This window comes from Photinus pyralis, unplaced genomic scaffold (genome assembly GCF_008802855.1).
Source record: "Photinus pyralis isolate 1611_PpyrPB1 unplaced genomic scaffold, Ppyr1.3 Ppyr1.4_LG3b, whole genome shotgun sequence".
Classification (NCBI taxonomy): domain Eukaryota; kingdom Metazoa; phylum Arthropoda; class Insecta; order Coleoptera; family Lampyridae; genus Photinus; species Photinus pyralis.
Window position 1 is genome coordinate 9,646,684 of NW_022170510.1, and position 25,266 is coordinate 9,671,949.

Genomic DNA, 25,266 nt, shown 5'->3' on the forward strand with positions numbered 1-25,266 from the left:
AAAAGTGTAGAGAATTGATACTAAAAGCAAAATAAAATGTAATTTTAGGCTGCCCACGGGGCAGACACTTATTTGATGTAATAAAGGGAATGTAAATCCAATACCACGAACGCATTTTTTACACATTTTTGTACTCATACTATAAAAATGTCTTAGTTTTGAATTTCAACGTTTAATCCAAATTTTAAAATTCGAATTAATTGTCTTCACGGTTATTACAGAGCGTTCTTTCGCATTTCTAGATCCTTCAATCTTTCATGGGAGATTTAGGTCTTCGGCACTTTTAGGACATTTAAATGCATTTTAAAAACATTTCTGGTTCCTGCCAAAGTTTTATAGACTGACTTAGCCTTGTAAACAGTATGGACCTATTCCAAAAGCTTATAAAATAAATGACACCACTATTTTTTTTTAATTTATCACAGGGCACGACTGGGTTCTGACTCAAAGAAAAATTTACTTGAAACACTTAACAATTTGAAAGATTCGAAAGTCTCAATCAAAGTCCTTAAATTCCAACGGGTAAACAGAAATTAAAAGAAAAATCCTGTAACAAAAAGTAAACAATTCAAGAGATCCAACTTTTCACAAATCAGTTAAAAATCCAAATTATCTGATCCGAACATGAAAACACGATAAACGATGAACCAAACACTTTACCCAGAGCTGACAGCTTTTCAAACTTAAAACACTTTGTTTAACACATAACTTAGGTAATTCAATAACTTGCTTGATGAAGTTAATAATTATACTATCTGTTTGAGTAATACAAAATGTTTAATTAAACAACACTTTAACAAAACTGGACGACTTTGTTTTGTTAACTGCGGAACCGCATGCATATTAACTTCAGGTGCAAGAATTTCTTTATTTGGCGAAAACTGCCTGTAAAATTTGGCGTTCAATGGCATACACTTTTCTCAATCGACCTGAAAACTGTAGCAGTTAAATTCCATATCGTTGTTCCTCGTTATCGCTCGCTATTCCCACCGCCATCGCCCGAACCCCAAACACCTGCATTCGTTAACTTGCACGTGGTGCTGTTAGTAAACAAGGGCAATAATTTGTCAGATAACGCCTTTTTACAAAACATCTGAGCTGATAACGTTTACCTTACGTCAAAATTTCGATTAAATATTCCCTTATTTACGCGTTCTTCCTTAGTGCTTCATCTTCAATATTTTTTCGGTTTTTTTCTCTTTTCTCTTTGTAATTTAGAATTAAGAAGAATCGTACGGTTGTAATTCCACTTTCCTCTTGGCGTGTACGAAATTGTAAATTTAAACTGAATACAAAGTCTTTCCAAATTGTAACTTCTACCTAGTGGCTATTCTCTATATAATTTGTCACATACAGTTATTGCTACGTTTCTTAAGCAGCACGAATGTGCTTTATTTAATAAAGTAGTTACAGTGACGCTGCTCTCTGAAGTTATTACCATTGAATAAGGAATCGGATTCCTTATTGAATGCTATTATCAATAAATTATGGCATCTTATCCTTTTTGCTTTTTTACCAATCAATTGACCGACATTGAAGTACATCCAACCTGTCCTGCACACCGTTAACGGTCATGCTCATATTTTCCAAATTGGAACCTGGAATTGGTTGTTAATTTTAGTAGTAAAATTTACGACGCCAATAAAACTGTAACCATCTTCGTCCGATCGACGCCTTTTAAATTGCTTCACCAATGCTGAAACAGTGGACCGAGTATGAAACTAGCATCCATAACAAATTTATGGACACTAATTTCCCCCAAAAACGATCGCACACTTTTGCCGGAACACAATGAAACATTAATAAACCCGCCAAGAAAAGAACAAATGCGTCTAAGCGTCTCGTAAATTAAATCGACCCAAATAACGCCGCCGGCCGCCCGCCGTCCGTTGCGATCAACAGGCCCCCTTCGATCTATGAAAAATTGACTCCGCGATTCCATTTCTCTTCGCGAATGTATTTTTAATTTCAGCGTAACGGCGGATAAATGGTCCTCTCACCTCTGGCCCTTAAAAAAATACACGTAAAGGGAGAAACCAAGTGAGATCTTTTTTAGAGCCGTAAAGCTGAGAAGGTCGTCAACGCTGTGTGTGCCTTCTACGCAACGTTAATGACCTATTTTTTTGTTTGTTTGATTCTCTAACCTTCGTTATTTTTAGGATTGAAGATGGTGGCGTATGTAAAACAAATTTTTATTTGAGGTAGGTAGGGAAATGATCGATACTTTCTCTATAAAGCAAACGCGGGACCGACTTCCTTTAGAAATTGAATTTCGAACGTAGCACGCCCAAATTAAGTTGAATTATTGGAGTCGAGCTTCTCGCTTGGAAATTTAGAAGCGGCTTTTTTCACTGGATGCTAATTTTAATTCAAGCTAAAAAGAACAAAATTGATTACTTCTTTGTGCGCTTTTGTTGAAAAATTTAACGAAAAATACGAAAAAGGGGTTCGTAGCGTAGGGAAGTGTTATCTTGAATGCTCTTTTCTTATAGTACCATTACTTTAGTAGTGCCCCGAACACAATAAGGTGCTGTGACATTATTTTTGGCTTTTAAAACATGGAAAACTATTTTAGATTCTCAAGATGAATAATTAACATTGCGCTTGCTTTGAAAAACACAACCTCTAGCTTTGGGTTCTAAATCGGAAATAGCAACTCTCAGTTCTTTTCTTATGTAGCTTATATCGATATTTAGATTTCAACGGAGCTACATCAGTTAATCCTACTATACAAAGATAGAGAGTAGTAATAAATACTCCAGAAAAAAATTTACAGAGACAGATTTCCATGCACAAGTTCGAAATTTGGCAATTCACATTTTATCATTACAACTTTGTGATTTTCTTCTTGAGAAGAAACCCTTGATACTTTCACGTAATTAACTGTACTTATATCAAATTAAGAAATGCATTTACTGTGAATAATGTAATATGCTGTATTTAGACTCAAGGATGCAGTTCGAACTTGTCTTTTGGGGAGGTGCATACGATAACTCTCTTCAATCGATTACTATTAGCGAATTTAGCGATTGCTCTGAATCTCAAACATGGTGAGGAAGTTTTTATCCCTTTTTATGATACAAGGGGGGCAATTATGATGCTGTGTGTATAACGCAAAAATATCTTTGCATGTACAGGGTGCTCCATAATGTCGGAATAAGACACAACTTTGTTATTTTAAAGCGAACACTATATTTTATTACTTACAGTAATGGATTGTTGTAAAAATTTTGTAGACTTTTTGTTAAGCGTCATGTATACACGGTGGGTCAAATTTATTTGGAACTTTTTTGACCTTAAATAACTTTTTTAGTGTTGTAGAACCTGTTGTTCGGGTTACGTGTCGTGGTTTTAACGGTACGCGCGTTTCATTATGATGTTCATATGGAACTAACTATATCATTAATTACTATAAATATGCTATACGCTAAATCTTATGTATATAATTAGTGGACACTTACACTTACCTTAGAATTTTTCGAAAATTTTACAATATTGTATTTACAATACTGTATACAAAACCAAAAAGTTGAAACGTGCACGTCAATAATGCTGTATTTGCTCCTAGATGTACCAAATAATCTCCTGTGACCATTTTCGTTCGCCATCTTATCCACCATGTAGAGATTTTTTCTTTATGCTCCTTTCGTTTACAAACAAAAGTCAAACGAACGATTTCGGTGACCAAGAACTAAAAGTTCGGAAGTCAAATAACCGTTCGGGAATTTTGGACCGAAGGGAAGACTTCCATTTGGTATTTGGAACTTCCAATTAGTTTTATCACGCGCTTACACAGGGTGTAGCGTATAAGCAGTTAAATAAAAACTAAGGGAGCCCAAATAGACATTTTTCCAAACGAACCGAGGGTCCAGAAACTTTCATTTGAAACTTGCGTCCAAAAATTCATTAATCTGTTATCAGCGCTGATGATGCATGGAAGGATAAAACTATGCCTAGGTTTTTGGATATCTTTTTCGATTAAGAATAATATTTTCCAAAATTCGTACACAAAGATGTTACACCCCTAAATTGAGAATACACAAGAAATCCCGCTCTCAACGAAAGTCATATTCACAAATCCTTCGACCGGTCAGTAAAATCATAAGTAACGTACAGGGAGGTTCAAATTCGTGGCCCACTATTGGCATCTCCGTGACGACGAGAGATACAAATATGGGGGCAAAGCTGTCCCTTTTTGTGACAAAAAATCGCATTTGAAATTTTTGAAAATAACGAGATATCACCGAAACACTGAAAATGACAAATTTCAGTTCATTTTCCCTATCTTCTGATATCAGAATTTCCATAGCAATCTAGATGTAGAAGCTACAGGCTGTAGGGTGGTTAAGATGGGGGAAGTTGCAGTTTAGGCTTTAAGGTGGTAGACAGACCGTTTTTAAAAAAATTTATATATTTCGGTTGGCATTGCAAGCTTCACCGCAATAATGTTTAGCGCATTTTTTAAGAATAAAAAAAAATGTGCTATTGTTGCGTTTTGTCCGTCCGTCCTTCTGGACCCACTTCTGCCGTTTCGAACTACTTCTAGGGGAATGGTTCTAGAGTCCTGGAATTTGCAGTAGGTAGCCTATACCTTGAAGGTGTGTCTGACGGCCATCAAATTTCGCTGTCTAAAATGGGCCCCCCCCCCACGAATTATTTCTGAGATGCTGTTTTTGAAAGTAAATCGTGCATAACTTTTATCAAATCCTTGCCATTACCATTGCCATAGCCATGACTTTTGTTGTTTTATGAATTGCTACTAACAGAAATGTTGAAATTTATTTTTAAATTTGCGGGTATACCAAAAGCTTAATAAAACATGCAAAAACAGTTTTGTATGCATCTTTTAATTCTGAACAACTTTAAACTCTCCAGTTTTTTTTGTAAAATGTACAGGAGCGCAGGATTTTGCATAAAACCCATTTCCCATGTTAAATCCCTATGTTCCTACTTACCGTGCACCACCCTGTATAAATTTATTGCCTTTGCCTGTCACCTTAAAGTCTAAACTGGACTAGAACTTCCCCCATCTTAACCACCCTACATTGTGTTACCAGTACCTTGTGCTGAGAGGGATATTTAGAAGCTACAGGCTACTACTCTTTTATTTCTTATAGACCATTTTTACGGAATGAGATAGGATTTCTTTTCTAGTCCTCTGTTTCATTCCGTAAAAATCCAGTGCGGTGTCTACAAGACATAAGTATGAGCCGGTAGCTTCTACGAGTACATCTAGCTAGAGTGTTATGGAAATTCGGCCCACAGATTCAGAGACTCCAAAAAATATGTTTGACTTCAGTTTTGACTTATTGTGCCTTCCACTTATACAATTTTCAGGGTACTTACAATAGTCTTTGTTGCATAAAGGGTTGAACTTCCCTTCAGTTAATAAAGGTTTTGAAATTTGGAACTAATATTGCAATTCCTTTACGAAAATAAAATTAATTATTCTTTGCCGTCATAAAAATTTGCCTCTTTTGGAAATTTTGCTCACTGTAGGCTCCTCCTCCTCCTGTAGTCGGCAATGAGAGTTTGACACACGGGCCCATGCGCGATTCCGCCCAAAAGCTTTTCAGCTCTTTGTTTTATGTCTAAAACCAAATTTGGTTCCAATCGTTTAGCCGGAAATTAGAGTGCAGACGGACAGACAGACCGACATCATCGAGATTTTGTTTGATTCGGATTCCTGGTGTTTCAAAACGTGTATTTCCGTCAAACAAGTGGGGCGGTTATTTTTTACCCCAATGTAATGTCCAATACGTATTTTCGCACGATTAGGTCGCTGTGCGCGGGTGCACCATCCTGTTGAAACCAACAGTTTCCAACATTTATTTTTTTTGTGTACAGTACATCGTTGAATTCGTAATAACAAATGCTACCCAATACAGTATGTACTTTTTTTACGTGCCATATAGATAAAGTAGATTTCTTCGAAACGAAACATTGTATTGAAAATCTCTCAACGGTGAAAATAAGAAAGTGTTTTATTTATTCTTTTGTATCTGTTCAGATAAAAACAGAAACCAATAAAAATAAAATCGGCAAATTTCGGTTTTTCTGAAATATCTTCGGAAGTAGGTAATTGGAATTTTCTGGTTGTCTTTAAAACATGATGACTCTTAAATTGCGCACTTTTTCTTATATTTTGACGAACGTCGTCTCTTCTATGGTTTCGGGGATCCCCATGGTAGACATCCTTATCTTTTACACAGTGTATAGTGCTATGAGCAATGACAAACGGTCAGTAAGCCACCCACAAAACACTTATCGAGCTAGCTCAAATCAAAACAACCTTTAAATTTTGAATTGTAATTATTTTCCTCGTAGACATCCGGCTCCTGTCACAATGAAAAATTTCAATGCTGACTGAAAATTCCAAAGAATGAACTACACAATTTTTTATTAACCCTGACATCATTCTTGGGCATGAATACAAAAATCTAACATAAAAACTCTATCTGGGTCGCACTTTGGGTTCGAATAAGACACAGTATCCAAGACAAAAATTTATTCCGCAAAACATTAAAAACCAAATTAAACAAGAGGCTGAAAAAAAAAGTTTTTTAGGGCCTGTTTTTGGCACATACTCTCTTTCAATTTATTTAATACGCTACGAAAAGTTTTTATCGAGTATTGCTATAACACGTTTAGTTAAGACATTGGTTTCTATTGTAAACAACAACACTTTTTGTTTTTTAATGAAAGTAGTTTTTATACATATGACACCTACAACCTAGATAAACATGATAGTATGATACGCCTTCTCTCGAATTAATTAGGTCAAAAATCCACAGTAACATTAACATTCATTAACAACATTTACTCTCGCATTTGAGGGAAGTCGATAAATAGCTCTCGTTACAAACTAAACGGCATTTGTTCCAAATATACCGCGTGTTCGAAATGTTTCATTTTGCTCCCAAAGATGTGGACTTTTACACAGTTTGGATACGATGCACCGTTACAAAAATAAAAACTACTGACATGTCACGTAGAACTTCAGGGCTCACACGTACCACGTAAACAAATTGTTACCATTCATGTTCTTATCCTAAACCCCTTTGCTTTAAACACGAAAATAATAATTAACAAACAATTTTAAGATAATACAAATTCTATACCAAAAGAAAACAGTAAGTGAGATCAACGCTGTTCTGAGAGACGAAATTGACACGACACGACCTGTATAATTTTTTGCTATCCATGTAAATTTATTTAATTTATATATTAATGTAGTTCCAAGTCAAACAGCCTCCCGTATCGTTTAAAATTTAACGGGGATGACAGTTTTCAAACCCTAAATTGACGTATTTCGGAAACTCATGATGTAAGTTTTAATTTACACACTCTATACTGAAACAACACTATTAAACTAATATCTGAAAAAGGAAACCTGTAATTGAAATTTTGACCTACTTGTCAGATATTATTTTCCCAAGCCCGATTTTATTTGTGTAGTACATACATCTTCCAAAGTGGCTTTCATGTTACATCGTTAACTAAACCTTTCCGCTACACGTGTTGATTTTCGGCAAAACACTAATTACAATACATATTTATAGAACATCGTTTGGTGTTTACTTTCAAATTACCGCAAATTTATTCAAAATGGACGCCAAGTTTAATTTACGAAAATCAAAATTTTCTTGATTAAAAGCCCGAATATTGGAAAATAACCACGGGCGATAAGAGCCGGCAAGGTTTCGTGTGTCAGTTGCGTGCTGTAAAATTAATGACTTTCTAACTTGCTTTTGATGGATTATTTTAAATTTAATATCACCCTTATCCGTAGCTTCGATCTTGTTTAAATTCCGTATTCTTTTCTTCGGCGTAACCGTCGAGTGTGCGCAAATATTCAAAAGTAAGCGACAAGTTATAAATTAAGTTTTTTTTCTTTTCAATTTCTAAAGGGTAGTGTGGGAAAGGATCGATAGGTATCTCGAAGCTTTTAAGAGGAGAGCAGGACGGATAAGTGAGTCGGCCCGCGATATTTGAAAAGCTTCACGATATTATTAAGATGTATCGAATTATATTTTACAGAATATTTATTCCAGTTACGCAGTGAATTCTAAATTCGTTATGATCGTGGTCATGATCTTTCTACAGTAAATTTCAGTGACTTTCAATTTTGGGTGGCAGCTTTTCAATTCAGATTAGAAGGCAAATATGTTTATTTTTAATAGAATTTTCAAGTAAAATTGGAGGAAATTGGCTCCTCATCAGAACAGATTAGTTTATCCTCGCAACCCAACATGAAGTCCAAAGTAAAAATTATTTTCAAAAATGACTCTAAAAACGGAGGAATTGTAAAAAAAACCGAAAAAAAAAGTTACCGGCACCTGCAATTATACAGCTTCAGTAAATGAAACCCAATTCTGCAATGTAGGATTTATGATTGATCTAAAGGTTATAGTGATGCATTTTTAATTTGGCTTGAAGTTCACCCTGTTCCAATTATTTTCCACCCTTTTCTGTTCCATTCGCATTGTTGCGCAGTTAGTTCACGCCGATTTACGAACCAAGGTGAAGAATGTAGCGAAAAAAGCGTATTCGCGTTTAAAATTTCAAGTTAATTATAGGGGTTGAAAATCTCTCAAAGTAAGAGGAAATTGAATTTATTGCGCTCGAAAGTATTACTTTAGAAAACAAACCGACGTGGCGAACATAAATTTTTCTTAACTTTAATAGTTACCATAAAAACGCCTTAAACCGTTATAACTTCGTCGTCCTTATTATTAATGGACCCTTATGCTATCGCGATGAAACACGTAATAGGTAATCACTTTATGACTGGCCTGTTACCAGGTTTGTTGTCATTCTCTCAACCACTTTAATTCTGCTTTACGGGTACCTTGTAGCTGACGTTATACAAGCAAGGTGATATGTCATCGTCGTTTCGTAGCTACCTACCAAGTTAATTACTAGAACTTTGAACGCTGAATTTCAACGACTATGTTTATTAAACAGGTAGGCACGGTTTTCAGCCTATAAATACAAATACAAAAGGGAAAAATCGTACGGAAAATGGCGGTACTTACAGAATTTAAGTGACGAAAAAAAAATGCGATATAACTTACGGCAATTACAAACTGCATAAGATCTTATGAAAAATTGAGGGTTTACCTTATGAAGCAAACCCAATTTGGTGGACGTGGAATGGGGAAATTTCTATTCGTCGCGGTATTCGCTCCGAAAGCGATGCTAATTAATTCGGTTTTTAAATAATTACCCAGCATGTAATTATTATATAGGAGAAATATAAGATAGACAGCGCATTCATTTTGATATGACTCTGGACCTGTCGGTTTTTCTACAACTCATTAAAACGTCATTCATTAACCCTGCTTACCTAATTAGGCGCGATCAAACTTTAATACTCATCAATCCAATTAATACCTATTGTTAATTGGAATTTTCCGGCGCAACAACTGTTGTCGCTATCTACATGCCGGCACGTCAGCAAGATTGATAACGTGTAAACGCTCGCTGTGGAACTCGTTCCCTGGTTTTCGATTATTATAGGAATATAAAATGCTTAATAATAATTATGACCGTAACGTTGACAGCTAACACATTGAGGAATCTCTCTTTTTAGTCGCGGGAGTTCGAACTTAACAGAGAACTCCTCCAAATTCCTGGGCAGAGAATAATTGGGATACATCTTGCTCTAGACCGAGACCACAGATAAGAGTTATATTGACTTTTTACACATATGAGAGTGACAGGGAATAATCTAGCGAAAGTCAGGACTCGAGAAATGACCTAGGCAATTAAACAAGTTGGTTTCTATTATATTGAGCCCACAGTCTTTCCTGTTCGTGATTCATTCCAGGCTCTATAACTTTTGTTTCTGTTAACCAAACGAAAATTGAAAGCTGTGAAAAGTATCTGGGAACCTTAGCTAAGAGTTATAGCGAACACAGATGAACGGGAGGACACAAGAACAGACAACCTTACAAAACTGTAAAGGATCTGAGAATCCTTAAGAAGAAAAAATGCTGAAACAGATCCAGTTCAGTCTATTTAGGCGTAAGCGTGATTTGTTGTCAAAGCGCGATCCCACTCAGGTAGTAAATTACAATAATAAGCTTTGACGTAACAAGAGTAGGCATTATCCTATGTGTCAGACTCATTAAATGTAATTGGAAGTGACAGCTTTCATTATTAGATTAGGGAATTAAACTGCCGTGGTCAATCAATGCCAAAAGTATTCACTATTTTTTTATTTTTAATTCCTACTTTGATTGTTGTATTTTGAGAAAAGGCATGTTTTTGTAGTTGTTTCTATTTTGGCTCATTAGTGGAAAGAGAAATTCTTGGATCTGGTTTCAATGTTTTCTAACATCACCGTTCTTTGTTGTAACTGGAGCCAACTCAGCCTTTGACACTTTCGCGTTAAATAAGCAACTGCAATTGAAATCTAAACTCCTATCCTCCCACATAATATATTATTCCCCCAAACCCTAAGAATTCGTATTCCCCTTATCCAATCATGATCAATAATTAAGCAGAATTAAAAAAATGACGTTTACTACAATGTTCGATAAGGAAAAACTTAAAATTACTTACAGTGTGTTTAAATAACCCATAACTAACACAAATGATATTACACGTTAAAACTTTCTATTTTCGCGTATTTCGGCGAGAAAAATTCAACAAGTAAATCCAATCTACGACTCATTACAATTTATACGAATGATAAATTTCAACAAGAAATTAAGCAAATAGTAACAATTCTAAAATGGAAAAATTGACACTATAATAACAAATTCTGATTAAATAAACCAATTCTGTGCATATTGGTAATGATTTATCCTCCAGATTTAAATTAAATTACAGCATATTCGCATATACAAGGTGTCCCGTTAACATATTTGGTATTATTTCAGCCTCAATAACGTCCACCTGTCGTTGTTTACACAACAGTATATAAGAAGTATTTCATTTTTTGTCCTTTCATTAGTAGTGGGGTTTTGAAAATTTTGCAGAGCTTTAAACAAACCCTACAAAGAGAATTAATATCAATACCCAGAAATGAAATAAAACCTATTACTTAAATCTGCACCAAAGCCTTGCAAATCAAATTGCACCCCCAAGCGTCATTTATCGTGAAAATACAATACACTCATGATATAATATAAAAGTAGCGAAAATGCTTTCATCTTTACATCAAAAGCGAGGGCATATCTGATAATAATAACGAGCGTTTCATCTCAAATCTCATTCTTATTTCGTACTCCGTTATTTTTCTGCGTTATTAAGAGTCTTCTGTACCCACTGCACCCAATGTAAATTTCCATAAGAGCGCCCGCCATAAAAACTCTAGTTGTTTTTCAAAAAACAATTTTTTTTTTAACTATTTTATAAATTTAGACCTTTATCTACAAAATGTTCGGACTATTTTTTTTTAAAGTGTATAGCAACTGAATACCGATTGTTTAAAGATTAGATGTTTCGCACCGATTATTGCGCTGAGCTGATCTGTTTTATTTTTTTACTCTCGATCAAGACGATTTATGGAAAAAGTAAACCGACAGTTTTTTAGATAAGTTACTTCTAAACATAACCCCAAAAAATGAAATCATAATTTTTGTAAATAAAGTCTGTATCTTGGCGGGCGGTAAATCAACAATTTGAGTGTAATAAAGTGGCGCCGCTGCACAGTGTCGATGGGAACTAACTAAGGACCAAGACAGGAGTTGACAAAGCAAGAAATTCATCTTATCTCTTGCAGCTATAATCATCTATACACTAAAATGCAAAAAAGTTGCGCTTAGGTAAAGAAGACTCTTAATGAGGTTTTCTTAGTGAATAGAAGCTTCGGCGCACATGACATTCTAACGGATTAAATTCATCACGTTTTAAATTTAACGCTATCTCAAATCTAGATCTATGTAAATTGGGTCATACGTTACTTTTTAATGATTTTTACAACCTCTTACCCACTAGAGCAGTAGGGAAAAACGTTCCTTTTTAATTAATCCTTTAAGTTTAATTAAAAGGGCAAGGAATAAAAGAGGCGAGTGAGTTATAAACCTGTGGTTAAATGAAACAGGCCGCACGAGCACAGAATTTATTTTCAATTTTAAAGGTCAAAACATTTAAACTGAAGAGATGTGTAGGTACTTATTTTATTATTTACACAATTTACAATCCCCGTCGTCCTTACATATTCACTGAGCCACCGAGACAAATGCTTCTGCATCAGCACTCCCTATTTTCCAACTTAACTTCCTGTTACCAGACTGTAATTCAAAGAATAAATGTAGCAATGTATCTTTTAAAATGTTTTATGATTGAAATGAAGGATGAACCGAAAATCTTGTGTTTTTTTAGTCAATTGTAAATCGATGAGAGTATACTAACATCAAGCTTTAACGAAGTGGGTGGGATATAATTAGCCAACATATAATTGAGTTTTGCCGTATCTCTTACAGAAACGTACGCTCAGAATTCAAAGTAAAGAGGCTATAAAAGGGAAGCATGTAATACGCGTACTTTATAACAAAGAACGTACACGAATTTTTGTAAAAATCGCACTTATTGTTAATGTAGTTCATATTTTTTCACTGAACGGTAAATCCCCTAGAATACATACAACTCGGTAGGTATTATGGTTGGAAATTATTCATAGAGTGCTGTAGATCAAACTCATAGATTTTAAGGGTAAAACACAACGTATATCTGTAGTTTTTGAAACTCTCGCATTCGGCGTTTTTACTGTTAGCACAATCGATCCCCTGGGATGCATACTAACTATGGATTTCTTCATGCATTTATATTGTGATGCTCTCAAGCTAAAAATTATACTTAAATTTATTATTTGCTTGTGTATATTCCCCTTTTATCGTTTCCCTTTATCGTCGTGTATAATTTATTTTATAGCAGAAGCCATATAAATCATTGTGAAGCTTCTGACAATTCTGAATTTAATTTAGACTTCAAAAATAGCAAGCTTAGGTTCTGCCGCTGCGGTCGTTTCCATAGAAACAACGTTGTCATATGTTCTAAACTTCATTTTAAATCCTGCTCCGCGTCCCATGTGAAGTAAGAATGACAGATGTCATCTGTATCACTTTATCTACCCTTGCTTTATGCTGTATGCACGTTGGAATTATAAAGATCCAGAGTGACAGCCTTCCCCTTAAAATTCTCTTATGATTTTAGAACCTTTTTGTAAGTTTGTAAGATTACAAGGGGGCTCTAGAAAGATTAAGATCTTCTCTGAAAAGGAACTTAGTAATCTCTAAAACCTTATTAAAATTAAAAGAATATCCCTTCAATCTGCTAGAGTTTTCGTAGAATCTTCTTAGGACCTGGAAGATTGTCGAAAGTCTTTTTAGTAGGAATTTTTTTAAATTGGAATTCACCTAGGAATGTCAGTTAATCCCATACTGTCTTGTAATTGTTGAGATAACAAACGCAACTGAATGGTGCAATTTTTGACGACTTCTGTCAGAAAACAGGGCCGTATACCGGCCCCGAAATTCGGACGAAGGGTTGGTTTATGCCGATGTCACCTTCGGCTCGCTTAGCTCGGTATGAACTTTGTGTTTTCTGACCGAAACCGTACAACACGGTCCAGAATTTCGGGCTAGAGGTTGGTTATGCCGATCTCCATGTTTTTCACCTGACCAGTTATATGTATATCGTTTGTGCCCGTGTTGGAAAACCTTCAACATTATTTATTTACGCGCCGGAAAACAAAACTGTACCAATGTTGCGTATCAAAAATCATTACAATGAACACTATGTTTTTGAAATAATTGTTTCTTATTATTCATTCCAGTTCCAATTTAATATTCTAAAGACATCCGGCCAACTAGTACTTTAGACAGTTAAAAAAACAATTAAAGTAACTTGCAGATATCGCTGGAATCGCTGTTTTTCCTTAGGTTAGAAATGGTAAGCCCCTCCAAGAAAAATTGAAAACTTGATCGCTTTCGAGGTGATCCAGCTAAACTTTAGTGACTAGCCCCAGTAAAATTGCGTGTATCAATATTCAGATTCAGATATTCAGGATAATGTAACTTGTATTTACCTCGATCGCATTCAACACCAAGAAACAAAAACAATTAATTCTTTGGCAATGTGAGAAAAGGACCAAACCTCACTGTATTACAATCGACAAAATAAAAACTTGAAAATCAACGAACAACTAAGGGAAGAGTTCTGTAAAATCGACACACTGGTCCTTGGAAGAATCTATTCCGTCTAGCAAGGTGACCTTCTCATCAACCTCGAAACGTATGAATTGACAATTTGTCCGCGGGAAATCTTCTTCAATTTTGCGTCCACCACATGACATTTAGGGATCCACGGCACGGGAAGTTTTAGAATGTTTAACCTCAGAGGTAATTGTGAAACTATTTTTGCAATGCAAATGGGCATCTTGCTGTGTTAGTCAACCTTCGAAATTCGAACGGTAGCATTTATAAATATTAAATGGGGTAAACAGTGAATAATTAATGCCGTTGCGCAGTAAAGCGACTTCTTAAAGTTGAAAGTACATTCCGTTACTACAGGATCTAATAGAAAGGGTAGATATAGGTTATTCACCTTTTCCCTTTAACATTCTTCCAGGTGGGCATTCTTGATTGAATGACAAATTCACATGAGATTGAGGTCTACTACAGCCATATCGATCACTTTGTGTTTTTCCACTCGAACGTTCTTTTACTACAAGTGGACGTTCAACAAGCGCGTTATTGTTAAGCCCTACCATCTTTCAAAGACATACTGGATGCTGAAGTGAAGGGTCTCTTGTAAAATTTTTACTTCGACAAACCAAACCTTAACGCTGTTGTCGTTTTAGATTACATGCGTTAGGATTCCGGTCGAGTTGACCCTTCGGTCCATTTTATTTAATTAGCAACGAACTTGATCGCGCTAATTGAATTTGTCAACTCGACTAAGTGTCTAAAATAACAAAATGTTTACGCAAGATTAAACTTTCAGACGAATCGATTCTGTGAGATGGAAACTTTTATGTAAAGTACGATAATTAGTATGTTTGCTCTAATGGAAACTTACTTTTCATTTACTATATTAATCTCGTTTATTAGGCGAAGTTTCACTTTGTAAACGATTTAAATTAGAAAGACATCCGAACTTCTATTAAACAAAAAACTTCCTAATTAAGTAGGAAAATTAATTATTACTACATATAGAAATTGAAATACTTAATTTAATTGAGCTCTAAATATATTCGTTTTTGTCTTTGTACCGGGTGACCCAATAAGACTGTTCCTCGGCCATACCTCGGGAACCGTTCGTCGTATAACTTAGGGGTAAACAAAATTATTGTGTAAATCGGTCATGAAGAATCGCTGGAAAATATTTTTTAATTCTAAAAATGACCACCAGAGGGCGTAACTGCCATCTTAAATTTTAAAATTGCACGTACAAAAAATTAAATACAGAAGATTTCTGTATTTTTCCAACTAATACCTAAGGTTTTCTGGGGCCTGTAATCTATTTCCGTATTATTTACCTTAAAAAATCCTGTACTGTCGTATTGTTCATCCTTGGCCCTAAGCGATTATTGCAAAGCACGTTTGAGTAACGCATAGAACATGTTTTGCAAGTCAATCGCGTGTTTATAACCATATACTAGTGGAATTTTCTTTTACAGATTATGCTCAAGTTGAAGATGCGTACTATATTTTTTTGAAAATGAACACAGTGTTAAAAAACAAAAGTGAGAATGTGCTCAAAAGGACGAATATGCAATCACCGGTCGTCTCAATGTTTAACTTCACTAAGAGACTTTCGCAAATAGTTTTTCTTCGCGCGTCAAGTACTTTCCAATTGTTTTTATTTAAAGAAAAAGAGATGAATGTGGTTTCGGGCAACGAATTAATTAAATTAATTTTTAAACATATCGCTTTTCAACACGCTTATGTCCATTAGTGTCTTAAAAATTGTGCAGGGTGAAACGGTATCTGTTAATTGTTAATACTTAAGTAACTTTAATATGAGCGAAACGGTGCACTATATGATGGAAGGAGGTGTATCTGGTACGATGGCGCCGGCTATAACTGAACAGCCGTATGATGGCAACATGGATTACATCATCAGTGATTACATGGAAAGGCTGAGTACGAGGCTTAATATACTTGAGGCCGAATTGAAGTACGCGTGGAGAGCTTTGGATTTGCTCTCGCAGGAGTATATTAAAATGTGGGAGCGTTTGGAGAAACTTGAGGGCCTATTGTACGAACAGCAAAGTGTCATTGCCCAGTTACTAGATTTTTATACAACCGTAGGCGTTAGCGAGGGGCAGGGTATCAACGATCAAAATATGATCCTCGACGGAAAACTGGGACAACTGGAGGTCATACGGGAAATTTTGGGCAACGGAACTGTTGAAGATGGCCTAGAGGAAGGAGTCGATGTAACACGTACCTCTAATCACCATCCGACTAGCATGATAGAAGAATTAGAACTGGAATTAGGTATGGACGAAATGAGAGCGCCAGACGAGGCATTCTATAGAAGTCTAAACCAAGCGTATAGAGAAGACTTGGTGGGATGTGACACCTCCAGACCTCCGTCTCATTTAGGTATGATTTGGGAAGAAGCAGAAGACAGCGAAGATGTGAACATAGGGCGAGACGAACTCAAGCAATTGGAGAACGCAGCGAGGATTGTTGAAAGTCAAGAAGTGTTCAGTGCAATGGACTATAAAGATTATCGCGGTAACACGCCGTGCGTTAGCGAACAAGACTTAGCTCAATTATCTCGAATCAGTACAATAGATCAGTTAGCTATGGAAAAACTGAACGAATTAGATAGGTTAAGTAGTAAAATTCAACAAGACTCCATCAATATTAAGCATCTTCAGAGTAAACTCTATGAAGATGACGCAAACGAAATAACCCAAGAGAATGCGGCACCCGAGTTTCAAAAAATCTTCCCCGAAAGTGATGTGTGGGGCTACTCCGGTCAGTTGAGCACCACAAACCGCCCCAGTTCTCGTTTGTCCTTATCTGATAGCGTGGTGGGAACAGACAATGAAGTTGCAGAAACCTTAGCTGGTGGTATTCGATCGCCCAGTTCTCCTCGCCGAAGGCATACCGACGTAACAACATGCAGTGCGCCTTACACGACTGTCACGGGAAGACTTGCGTACAGCACAGCGGTACAGAATGCCGAAGCGGCTGCGGCCGCAAATTCAGTTTCGAAAAACCCGTTTTACAGCGCAACGTTAGAAATGAGCTCTTTGGTACCCGCGCCCTATGAAACAATAGCGTGCACGTCACCGGCCGTTTTCAACGCTAAATCCGAACGACCCACTTCCCCAACGACGTCAATATGCAGTGTACGAATCCGCCAAGATGGTTACGTCGGTTCGCCAGGTAAAAAGCTAAGCATGGAAAATATGGGCAACGCCGTATCGCCAAGTCCCCCACCTCCTGCCCCTTGGGATGTGTGCGGTACGTTTCGAGTATCCCAAGTAACGGTAATTCCTGGGCCTCAGCCGGCTCCCAGTCCTGTCTTCCTTGGTGCCTCATCCGAAGCGCCCACCATGTCAATTACAAATCAAGACCATTCAAGATTAAGTCCGAGAACACCACATTCGCCTAAATCACCTAGAACTTCACCAAAACGTAGCAAATCCAACATAGTAGCGGCAAAATCCGATTCCGGCTTATCGTCAATGAGCGGATGGTCAAGTTTAGAAAAATCTCCAGGTTTGTCTCATCGACAATAGAATCTATTATCATTATACTCGCTTTTTTCAGATATTACAATTAATAAGCAACAAATTTTTCATCGGGCCGTCTCACCATTACCAACAGAAATGCAAAATTCCACGGCACAGCAAAGTAGTGCGTATGCAGAATCCGACACAGACTCCTTTGTTAAAAACCCACAACATCAAGACAATAACACCATCCTTCCTGGTGGCCACCACATGTCGGCGTTTACAACGGTAAAGTCCCCTTGCACTTTGGAATCTTCGGGTAACTTCGTTCCGGCGCCGGCTCCCGCGTCTGATATAAACGTCAGTCCGAGAGCAAAGTCGAAGCACCACCACAACAAAAGTAGCGCCTACGGTGACCTTCCATCGTATAGATTAGAACAACCGGCCATTTACTCCGTGGCCGGTAGCAACAGGCAAGAATCCTACACTTCTGTGTATACGGGGAACAATACAGATTACATTAGCCACAATGTAAATTATCCCGACCTCATAGAGCCTTACGAACACAACGAACTTAGTAACGTTATTCAGAGACAGTTGTCTATGCCTACCGAACAAGAGACAACGAAACTGGTACACTCGCACTATAGGAAACCGAGCCTGACTAGGGCGTACTCGACCGGAAGCGGCCCGTCTAGCGATGGAATTACCACTCATGACGGTTACAAAACGGCGATGCATCGCACTATGTTTCCAACGGGTAATATAACAGATGCGCTGTCTTATTACCCAACATCGGGCCGATACGAATCCGCGAACACTCACACAACGTACACAGACTACAGAGATCCATCAATTTGGTTAAGTACAACCGACGGACAAATACCTCTAGACAACACGAGCACGTCGAGTTCCTTACGTTCGGCCGATACGGCAGAAAGCGAATACACCAATAGCCCATATACGGACCGCCGATACAGTCACACGCAAGTACTTCAACGACCAAACGAGCAAAGGCAATACCAAATCAACCAACACCAAGTGGGGGACCTTACAAAGTCGGGTAACCACCGACAGGAGATTCCGTACCTAGAACTCGATCTCAAAAACAAAAACGTGCCCGAGTATATCATTCAACAGCAACAAAACTCCAACCAACTCTACGACGCGAACGTAATCATGAGTCAATCCGGTTACATAACGATCACCTCCGACATGCACAAGCTGAATAAGGAGCAAAAGGCGAACAAAAAGTTGAAAAGAGGCAACACGCTGAAATCGGCTATGAGTTCGGTTAGTCACTGGTTACCAGACCTACACCTAAAAAAGCGAAATCGCTCCTACTCGCTCCCTTCGGATGACCGGGATGAGTTTAAAGATAAAAATAAAAACGTAACCAAAACGCACACGGGCACTACCCCGAGGAAAAAGAAGAAAAACGTACTCGTATCCACAGTATCGGGAATCATACAGAAAGCTAAACGAAAACACAACTATCACATGCACTCCCTTTCCGATCCAGAACAATCGGAAAACGAGTGGGTTATCGGTCGCGCCAGTTCGGTTGTGTCCGAGGATGACAGAAGCGACGACAGCTTCAGCGTGCTTTCCGAGTGTCAATCTGAGCGCGAATCCCTATTTCCCAAAGTAATTACGAACAAACCCAGAGCTGTGCGCAAACCAAGCCACCACGATGTCCTACAGAAGGACGAGGAGGAAGAACTGGCATCGCAATTCGATTACATCCGAAAGCAGTCCTTAAAGGAGCCGTGCGAGCCTGACGTAGCGAGTTATACTGAGAACGACGAGTCGGGTAAGAGCGAGAACGAGTCGAATCTTTTCGCGACGATCGGCGACTCGAAGAGGGCGCCGTCGATTTCCGACAAGAGCGATGATTCGATTACCAGCGAGGGTAAGTTTCCGCAAGTTTCTCTCGGGGGTGCGTCGATGGAGTTCGCGGTGTCACGCGCGTTGGGGAAATATCGGCAGAGACAGTCCTCGACGACGTTCGACGATCAGGTTTTGTCGGACGAGTCGACCGAGAGGATTGAGGATGTGATGGAGATGGCGGCGGTTAAGGAGGTCATCGCGGTCGAGGAGAGTAAACCGGACGTGATTTTGAAGGAGCAGAAGTCCGTGGAGTTTTCTGTGAACGGGACGAAGGTGTCGAATGGTGAATCGATCGTCGAGAGTAGTCCGTCGACGACGAGTTTGAGGGGACACATAAACAGAGCGTTTCCTAGGCATCAGCAGAGCTTAGAAATTCCGGGTTATCGGGAGGACGACGATAATCGCAGCACCCACTCGTGGCGTAGTGGCTCCAGGGTGTCTTCGAGGCGACAAAGTACGGAGGACAGCATCGATAGTGAAGACGAGTGGTACTGTTACGAATTGAGGAAGCTGGAGGAAATGGAACGTCAGTCCTTGCTTGAGATAGAAATGGGCGAGACCTTGGAGGAGGTGCCTGAGATTGAAGATACGTTTGAACCCGACGAGGATGTGAAGGAGAGAATGTCGTTTGTACTGAGAGAGTTGAGGATGAAAGCGAGGGTCTTAGAGGGTGTTCTGGATGAACAAGATAATAATCGACAAGTTCTCATGTCCGCTAAACACCGAAGTAGTCGCAAATCGTCACTGGCCGAAGTTGACGAAACACAGCCAACGAGTGAACCCGAAGAGTACTACGAAGAAGAGGATGAATACAAGAGAAGCGAACGTAGATCTGATGACGAGCGATCTTCTGGAGAAACCTCGGGTCCTGACAGTCCTCGTCACAGCATAGAGGAGTACGAGGAAGAGGAAGACGTAGTGCTCGAATTTGCGAAATGTCACCTAAGAAATTCCGGGCAAGAGGATCTGCAATTGCCAATCCCTGAAATCCCAATCGAGGAGGGTGTAACTGAAAGTGAAAGTGTACAAAACAGTGTAATTGAAGTGCCACAAATTACGATCGATAGTACATGTTCGAAGGAAGAATCGGCGAAAGATACGGGCCCGCTCGGCAGCAAATGGAAGCTGTTGAAGGCGCTGAAGGAACGAAAGGCCGAAGAAAAGAGCATACAGGGAAAATCTCCAGAAACCCCGAGCGAGAAAGATAAAGTAAGTATGCTAGGGATGATGCAAAAATTCTATGAAATTCATGTTAAAACTTAGAGTAGTTTTTAATGTTAAAACGATTGTATGACAAGAACCGAGCATTTGAACGTAGAAATCGCCTTCGCACAATAATATCACTTCAGGAAGTAGCTCCTAGGACACGTAGAGAAGCTTTTTTAGGAAAATTAATGTACGTACGTAAATCTGCTGCTTCACTTGGCGTTTTGATGTAACGTAAAACACCGCATTCCATACTAATACATACGGTCAATTCATTGCCTTTGATATCTACAATAATAGTAATAATAATAATAATTTTCTTGAAGTTTGACGAAAGCAGTTGCATACTTTTATACAAAAAAATCTCATATCATTGTCATATCATTAAACCGCCCCTTGTTCATTCGTCATATCATGAAAAAACGTAAGACCATCTAAAACATGTCTCATAAAGTACAAAAAAAAAAGTGTTTAATTTCTAGTAGCTAGCGATAAGATCTAAGGTGTGGATGTGTGAGTTACCATGTCGTTTTTTCATTCTTTTGATGATATAATGTAAATTACACTCACTTATTTTTCCTTCCGTCGTGCCCGGATTCATGTAATGGTTTTAGGTAGACTTTTATCTACCTATTGTAATGGTACGCGTATATTTATAAGTTTATAGGTTTATATACATCACTTCCAAGAAACACTTTAACTTGCGTAATTATGAACTGATTTCGACAAAGTCTAGGGTTGGTTCATAAATATCTCGATCAAGTTCGTGAACCAGCGAATTCCACCATATGGGAACAAAATGGCGGACACTTTAAAGAAATCTACCTACACTGAGCCGAAAGGGACAAAACAAATTGCATAATTAAGGGGTAAGGGATGTATTTTAGACAAGAAACTTCCCGAAATATTCCAAAATATATTGTGGTTTTTCGTATACTGTTTCGAAATTGTTTGAACAGAGTTGTGAAAACACACTTTTTGGTTGCCACACAGAGGCACGAAAGGGTTTTCAATTTGAAGTCTCATTCTAATAGTTTGAATATCTCAAAACGTTAAGGGCACAAAAATCGTATGGTAACACAAGATGATCACAAAATCATTGTACTGCTAATAACTTGATATTTCGATATATCGAGAAAAATGGTTTTATTAAACACATTTTGGTATAAACTCAAGGATGCTATATAATATAATAGTGTACAGGGTGGCCCAACCAAAACGAAACAGACTGAATAACTCGTTTGAGGAAATAGTTTTTGAAAGAAACGCAAAAACACGTCGATTTGGGTTGGGAGGGGGGCTGCTTTTATTTCAGAACTTACACTCCTGCTGTCAACCCCCTGCGCAGGGTTGCCATCTTCTTTTAAATTGAACGTTGGGTCGAGAGATACATTATTGAAAAGGGCTCTCAATTTCCTACACGTCTATGGTTTATTTTTCAAATGTAATCGAATCGTGTGTAGGATACATACATGGTGTCAAATGATAAATAATTCAAATAGATTTCCTCTCTTTCTCCCTGGTTTGTTTCTAATTTGCCAATCTTCAGGAGAACCAAACAACCAAGCAAATATGTCGCACCCCTCCCCCCTTTGCATTACCCATCACTTACAGCTCAAAAAGTCATCTAGTTATAATTTAGGCTCCTCATATGATCCAGTTGCTGTAAATTAAATAGTTTTTCATATTGCCGCTGTTTCTATTCTTAAAAGCAAGGGGATTCGTGAAATAATATAATATCCGTCTCTGTATTTTCCAGCACACTTATTTTAATGATTCACATCTTAATACTTGGCCTCTTTCCAAGCACGAGTTAAATGAAATACTTTAGTAATTAGGGGAAAAGTTAATTAAATGCCAGTAATATCTACAATTGATGAGATAATTATGATGCATAAGCGCCGCCACCTGAGGCTTGTTTCCCACGTTTAGAGCGTAATTTTAGAAATGAATCAAAGGCATGGTAACAATACCTATCCACTGAAAGTTTTAAGCGCAATTACATTTCACATTCTAAACTTTGTGTCGGTACATCATTTAACTAAATTCGAAAGACAGAAGTCTTTTATTACCCTTACGATGCAGGTCAAGTAATATGGATCGAACCCTTGAAGCAAAGAACTAAACTTCTTTCACCTTTTTTCTATAATTCCAACTTTCAATATAACGAAAGTAGTATCAGAAATGTGATTGCGTAAAATTCAAATAGATTAGAATACTGCCCTCAACGCTTGCTTGACTTTTATATTCAACAGATAAAAAATACACGTCCTCCATTTTTTCCCTTTAATTCGTCCGTTCTACACGTAGGTATATAAAATGCCATTTGAAAAGCCGAGCCCTTCGGGACGAATTCTTTTTTTTTTTTAATTGAATTTCGAAAGCAAAGTGGTCGCTCCTTTAAAAATCCGCCACTGGCCCTTCAATTTTAGATATTTTTAGTAAATCGGGAAGTGCCAAATTAAATCTCCCACCCTTTTGTTGCTTTTGTGTGAGAAATTTTGACAATCCACTCGTATACCTTTTCATACCCTTTTAAAGTGCTGTAGAGTATAAAGCTCAAGCTGGTTTGAAAGAAACTGAAGCTCTGGATGTAAGGTCTAAGGTTATATAGTTTTAATTGCGACAACTTTAATTGGTGACGTATATTTAAGTAGTTAGTAGTGCAAAATAAACAAAAAAAGCACTATTGTTTGATGCTTAAACGTAACTATGTCTTTGTTTAGCAGTATTAATTGTATACGCTTATAGAGGATGCTAAAACTATGATGGTACCTACTCGTATACATCCCGATGTGGTTAATGAGTTTATTTATGTCTACATTTATTGTTATTACTAAGGTTGTGTCATTGTATGTTATCGAAATAAATATATTTTTATATTTTTTTTATATGTTAAAGTGTAACTCATGTACATGTTTTGTTGATTATCTATTTATGTTACTTTTTTGTTTTTTTAGAATGGCAGCGGCATTGGTGGAGATTCCGGTGGACGACTCAATGGGTAAGTGTTTTGTTTTTACATTTTGCATGAACATTCGATTCCATTATTACACTACTATTCTCATTTTTGTTTGATTGGAATTAGATAAATGATTTCTCCGAAAAATCCGAATCTTCCTTGTTTAATTTCGCAATCTATAAAGGGAACGTGTAAACGTCGCAATCAACGTTACCATTAATTTAATTGTGTCACTGCACACATTTCAGAATTCATTCCCTTTTCATAGTTTAATTGGTACCTACCTCAAAGCGGAAATTAAAGTGTTAAATTCTCTTTTAAGTTTCAACCCTAGTTTGCTTAGATGAAACTCATTTAACTGCCAATTTTATTTTATTTCAACTGCTAATTTATTAACTGTACGATGAATTAATTATTTAATTCGGTTACTGTGTAGATTTAGGTGAATCCTGAAACACATTAAATTTAAATTACAAATTGACAATCGTCAACGTGAAAATGTGATACATACCTTTAACCCCCCCTTGAGTAACATTTACAACCTTCGTGGGCTTGTGATATATCGTTTGAAAGGTTTCTTTATTATCTACACAAAAATATCGTATTTTTTAACGCCGCCTTTTTGGATAGTGGTACGAATCTCCCTCCTCCTTATCACCCTTTATCTCCTCATTCCAATAGTCTCTGACGGCTCCTAGCACAACCGGAATCGTAACAATTTCTTTATAGATTTTTTTTGTTTTGAAATTTATCATATACATAATATGGTCCTTCGAGCCTGATTTTTTATTGGAAAGTGGAAGTCACGCTAACTTTCTTCTTTAGATTTTAGTTGTCGCTTGAAATAACCCCTTGCCAAATGTGACACTACGAATTTTTTCAACTAGTAGCAAAGTGTACGGAAGCGCGAGTATAGTTATCATGGAAGAGTTTTTTTGTTATAAATTAGTTATGAAAATTTAAGTAAAATGAAACAAGAATGTTTTAGATGAATACGCGAATTTTATGCATATGACAAAACCTACCACCAGTTAGAAGGGTTACTCGCCCAATTCTTTTGAAGTCGTAATGGTTCTCTTCATGAAAAAAGTGGGTGATGCTCTATACGCCACATTGCATACAGGGTCCTGGACAGCCAGAGGACTATGCGACCGTTTTAATAATCTATTGTATTTGTCGTTGAAAAAGTGCTAAAATTTCAAAGAAAACGCGTTGAAATGCTATGAATTCTTGCAGTTTCCACTGCCATTCCGAACAATTTAAGACCACAACGAAGAAAATTGGTGCCATAAATGGCGCGCAATAGCGATTGTAGTGTTTTCGTTTCACTTAGGCCCTTTCTACCGCTGTATTCGGTGAAGCAAGCGGGAGAAATGGGCGAACTTTCGGAAAATACTTACCTTATATTTTGACACCTCACCAAAAATCAGCTAGTTGCTAATTTTGTCTAATTTTGGGGATTTTTTTGTCTAAACTGCCTGGGATATTAGTGAGAATCATTAAATCGTCGAGTTTGTTTACGGAAAGAATGTCAAAAGAAGTTCACAGTATACATATA

At 37.5% G+C, this 25,266-nt stretch overlaps 1 protein-coding gene across 5 annotated transcripts in view; it reads left to right on the forward strand.

The window, feature by feature from the left end:
- The window catches only part of LOC116166509, a 168,088-nt gene that overhangs the window by 87,587 nt on the left and 55,235 nt on the right, over positions 1-25,266 (forward strand). Inside the window, exons 1-4 of one of the 5 annotated variants that reach the window (XM_031481481.1) lie at positions 1,813-2,201; positions 15,635-17,696; positions 17,748-20,749; positions 23,707-23,750. In XM_031481481.1, coding sequence (XP_031337341.1) covers positions 15,977-17,696; positions 17,748-20,749; positions 23,707-23,750 — 4,766 coding nt within the window. In that variant the 5' untranslated portion in view covers positions 1,813-2,201; positions 15,635-15,976. Of the gene's footprint in view, positions 1-1,812; positions 2,202-15,341; positions 17,697-17,747; positions 20,750-23,706; positions 23,751-25,266 lie in introns of those variants that run through there. The other 4 variants (XM_031481478.1, XM_031481482.1, XM_031481480.1 and 1 more) reach the window with 4 other exon arrangements.